The sequence below is a fragment of the Myotis davidii genome, unplaced genomic scaffold (genome assembly GCF_000327345.1).
Source record: "Myotis davidii unplaced genomic scaffold, ASM32734v1 scaffold9, whole genome shotgun sequence".
In the NCBI taxonomy this organism is placed as follows: Eukaryota; Metazoa; Chordata; class Mammalia; order Chiroptera; family Vespertilionidae; genus Myotis; species Myotis davidii.
Genome location: NW_006299435.1, coordinates 366,209 through 370,986, shown reverse-complemented (window position 1 = coordinate 370,986; position 4,778 = coordinate 366,209). Strand labels below are relative to the sequence as shown.

Sequence of the window (4,778 nt, the reverse complement as noted above, 5' to 3'; positions counted from 1 at the left end):
TCCCCTCCCCTTCCCAGAAAGCCCGGGATGCAGGTTATGCCCGATGGGGACTGTGGCCTTTAACCTTGGGAGACTGCGGGCACAGGGAGGACTGAGGCAGCTTGAGGAAGGGGCTTGTTTCCACAGAGGAGGGAGGCCAGTCAGTGGCCGGGCTCTGCTTGGGGTGCAGGCAGCACTGTGGGTACCAGCCTTTCTCCCGACGTCCTCATCGCCTTGTGGTCTTTCGGGCTTGACATCCCAAGAGAGAGCTCCTGAGGCTTGGCCTCGAGCCAGCGCTCAGCCTGTGGACGCAGTGAACTCTCACTCCGGCCTCCAGGGCACCAGAGGGCTCTTTTTCTCTGTCCCTGTAACGCCCACAGCCAATTCCACGGGCCAGTCCCGCCCCAGCATCCATGCCCCCTCCCACTGCCCTTCACCCCAGCAAACCCTCCGGAAGTTGAAGATGCTCTTGTTTGCCACAGGGGTGGGTCCCTTGCATCTGAGGGCATTCATGTCCCCAAAGCAAACGAAACTCAGTGCCTGGGCCTGCATTCTTCATGGGAGAAATCTGAGCTCGCTTTTGTTTTGTTTTTTAAAGGGACTTAACACACGCGTATGACCCACACTTACTGGGAATTCCCCATTCGTGGGGGATGATTGCAATCCCCGATCCTCATCACCAGTGGGGTTCAGTGGCATCTGCTGGCGTGGGATGGGCATGCGCTGAGTCAGTTAGTGTAGTTCGTGCAGCCCTCATCCCTCTAGGAAGTGGGGGAACGCTGATGGCTTGGGGATCGGTTGAGCTCGTTTTTAAAGGCCCAGCCTCCCTTTAAGCCCGTCTGCGCCCCCGTCTCCGGCGAGGTGGTAGGCTCCTCGCCGGTCAGTTGGTGGTCAGTGGTTCTGGGTTTTCTTCCAGGGAAAGACGACCAGGAAGCCGTGCTTTGCTTCTACAAAACTGCCAAGGATTGTGTCATGCTGTTCACCTACGCAGAGCTGCCCGGCGGGAAGTCCAACCTGACGGTCCTCAGGGAGCCAGGTGGGTGAGGGCTGGTCCGGACACCACCCCTGCTCTGTGCCGCCCGCCACTCCTCACCGCCCTTTCCAAGCTCCAGAGAGAGGAGGCCGACAATCCTTGTAAAGATCGGACTCCGAGGCCACACCTGCCTGCCTCCTAGAGTTTAGAAGGAAGATGGTTGCATATCTGGGACCCATTGCTGGGGCATAGCTTGGAGGGCATGGGCATTGGAGGGTAGGGGGAGTGTCCCGTCTCGGAGGGGAGAGGAAGCCCGGCACACACTTAACCTGCAGGGCTGCACGTCTGTGGTGGGGGCTCCTGGGCTCTGCAGGGAGCTCACAGGTCTCTCTGGACGATGAGGGCTGAGCAGGCCAGCGCTGTGCCGGGAGCATCTGGGTAGGCTCAGCCCTGGCCGGGCCGCCGCACTGCGAAGCGCGGAGTCCGAGGGCGGAGGGAGGCTGGGTTCAACATTCCTGTGGGCTGCTGGGCCTCGGGGCCACTGAGGAGGCTCAGCTTTAATCCAAACAGAGTGCCTGGTGCCAGGGGGCTGTGGCCTCTTGCCTTGGAGCAATTAGGGCTCCTAGTATGACCCCTTTTGTTCTTCTCTGGGGGTGTGGAGGGAGCAGGAAAAGATGTGCTGTCTTTAATTCACAGCATCGCAAACTGTTTGACCAAACTGGGCCCCACCGCCTTCCCGGCTAGTGTGGTGGCAGCCCAGCTGCGTGCCTGTGAGAACAAGGCTGCTTCCAAGCGCCGTCTTTGCGGTTCTTTGAAAATAAGCACATCTGCTCCAGAGGGCACCACACTAAGGGCTTACAAATGTTGGCTGGCCCCGGCCCAGCCCAGCCCTCGTGGAAGTGGCTCAGGAAACCTCCTGCCTGCCCAGGCTGCTGCCCCTGAAACCATTTATAGGAAGCGGAGGCGGGGCCCAGCGTCCTGCACGGGGCCTGGGCCTGGGCCAGGCTGGAGCGGGGTGCTGCGATCTGGGGGAGGCAGCCGTGTACAGGGCACGTGGGAGGAAGTGGAGCAGCCCCCAGGGTTCTCACCTAGACTTGCTGTGTGGCCCCTCTTTCACCGAATGTGCGTGGAAGAAACCTGCCCTGCCCACCCACATCTGCCAGGGCAGCTCGAGGCTCTTAAGAGGAGGAGGGAGGAGTGGGGGAGAGACAGGTACCTTTCACTCAGATCCCCTGAGGCTGGGGCAGGAGGGGCGCGCCATGGTGGTGCCTGTGCTCACCAGACCTCCTGGTCCCACCCAGAGTGTGGAACGGCCCCCAACGTCACCACCATCCTCCTGATCGTGGTCGGCAGTATCCTCCTGATTGGGTTCGTGCTCCTGGGCATCTGGAAGCTGCTTGTCACCATCCACGACCGCAGAGAGTTTGCAAAGTTCCAGAGCGAGCGATCCAGGGCCCGCTATGAAATGGTAAGCCGTTGGGAAGTGGGAAGTAGGAAAAAAATGCCAAGTTTAGAGGTCTGGTTGAGTTCAAGCAAGTGGTAAAGGCCCACTAACATCTTGGGCATTCAAAACGAAGAATGAAACCTGAAAGGCATGCGCCCACCTCTGGACGGAGAGAAGTGCATGGCCCAGGAGCACAGAGGGCCCTGCACCAAGTGGGGAGACTCGGGGGGCAGAGGTGCTCGCAGGGCCTCCCCAGAAAGAGTCTGGAGGGTCTTAGGGAGACGACAGACCCAGGTCTGTGTTTCAGGATCCATCTGCATAAGCCTTGTCTCCACAAGCAAACTGCACATTCCCGAAGGACCGAGCCAAGTAAGGGAGTTCCTCCCCTGAATCCCCAGTTAGTTTCTGCTCAAGTGGAAGGAACTTCAGAGACCAGCTCCCAGCCCTCACTGCAGAGGTGGAAAGTGTGAGCTCAGAAGGGAGGGACATGCCCGGGGCAGGCGAGTCAGAGGCAGCTGGTCCCTGCACACCAGACTCTCTGCCTGTGTGCTCTGCCCGCTGCCCTCCTGGGTGACCGGCCAGGGAAGGGCCTCCAGCCCCGAGTGTGGATGGAGTGGATGACAACGCATCGATGAGTGCGGTGGCAGCCACAGATGCGTGTCCTCCCCGGGCTAACACATGTCCTCCTGCCTTCCATGTTCCGCAGGCTTCAAACCCTCTGTACAGAAAGCCCATCTCCACACATGCCGTGGATTTCACCTTCAACAAATTCAACCGATCCTACAACGGCGCCGTGGACTGACGGCTCCTTCTCCTTCGAGGGCTGGAGGGGCGTCTGGTGAAGTCAGAGACTGACACGCTTTGGGCAGCTGCTGGACTCAATCACGGCTCCCACGATAGACAAGCAGAGACTGAGCAGTAAGCCTGGGAGAGGAGTCCGTTGCCGGCGCAGGCAGGCACCCAGCCCGCCGTGCCACAGGCTGCTGGGCCAGAGCCATGCCAGGCGCCACTCTCCGTGCCTGGGAAGGAGCAGGGGAGCTTGGTGCTCTTGGCCTTCCCCGCCACATCCCGCTTGTCCTATCCATGGGCTGCCGAGGTGCTAGGCTGCCCCTCCCTCCCAGCAGGGCCGGGCTCCAGACTGGCCGGAGCAGAAGGCTCCTGGGAGTGTCGGCGTGCGTCACATCGACGGACGGTCTGGCTTTTTGCGTGTTGATAATTTTTATATGAAATAAAAGGTCGTGCATCTATGGTGTAGTGGTGATTCCTGAGAACTGTCTGCCTGCTGTCTATGCACAGGGGTGTTGGTGATGGGATTACGGAGACGCCTGCTGAAGGCACAGCGTTGGCAAATGTCAGCTTCCCTCTTCTGTCCGTGTTTGTTTAGTACTTTTGTAACGAAAAGGAAAGAGATTGCTTGGGATTGAAAGTAAAGATTAAAACCAACATGTTTTGTGTTTGCCTGCTGCTCTCTACGACGTGTGTGCGTGTCCCTTTCCGAAGTGGCCTTGAATGGCGCCTCAGTGGGGACTGAGATGGCCACGCACTTCCCTCCGGGGCCTCACAGGCCAGCCCCGCGCTCCAGACTGGCCTCTTCAAACACAGCAGCCACGGTGGGGGCTCAGGTGCCGCCAGGGGGCCCCAGGAGGGCTGAGCAGGTGCTCTTTGACCCTCCCGGATTTTGCTTAAAAATTAAGAGTGTAGGCTAGAAAACGTGAAAACCCTCCCCTCTGACTTCCCTCCCCAGTTTCCAGATACTGAGGCCAGAAATAGATTGAAGAAGGGGTCAGGATGTGGTTTCCAGACAAAAATCTCTTCTTACATGTCATTCTCCAGAACATTATGTCAGTGCCTTCCCCACCAAACTACTACGTCCCGACCAGGCCCAAAGCACAAGGCCCATTTCAGCTTTGTTTCCTTCCTCAGGGCCCTGAAGTCCCCCTAGGCCCTCATATCTGAGATGGAGGGAGCCCCACAAGTTGTTTGATCCAATCCCCTACTTGTAGAAGAGGAAACTGATGGGCAGAGAGAAGTAGCCTGTCCAGGTGTCCGGAGGCTGACGCATGGCAGACTGGTACTAAAGAGCCAGGTCTCCACCAGAGTGCTGCCCCACTACCTGCTCTCTCTTGTAAAAATCTCTCTCACTAATCATTTTTTGCTTTTGGCATTACTTCAAGGTTATTGGGCTTTCATTCCAAGAAATTCATCTGTTTTCAGCCTGGGACCAGATTCCGCCTTATTTTGGCAAACAGGAAGACAAGGCTTGTCAGTAAACAGGGCCTGTTACCCGGGCAGATGTGCACAGACTCTGTATCCTTTGTCCTGTGCCATTGGGAGACCCCGTGACTTGGTGAAACTGCCTCAAATCCTTTTTGAAATAAAGCC

The 4,778-nt window shown here is 58.1% G+C and overlaps 1 protein-coding gene across 1 annotated transcript in view; it reads left to right on the top strand.

The window, feature by feature from the left end:
* The window catches only part of ITGB5 (integrin subunit beta 5), a 101,609-nt gene extending 97,770 nt beyond the window's left edge, over positions 1 to 3,839 (top strand). The window contains exons 13-15 of the mRNA XM_015571321.1: positions 896 to 1,015; positions 2,254 to 2,420; positions 3,103 to 3,839. Coding sequence (XP_015426807.1) covers positions 896 to 1,015; positions 2,254 to 2,420; positions 3,103 to 3,198 — 383 coding nt within the window. The 3' untranslated portion in view covers positions 3,199 to 3,839. The remainder of the gene's footprint in view (positions 1 to 895; positions 1,016 to 2,253; positions 2,421 to 3,102) is intronic.
* Positions 3,840 to 4,778: the final 939 nt, after the last annotated feature.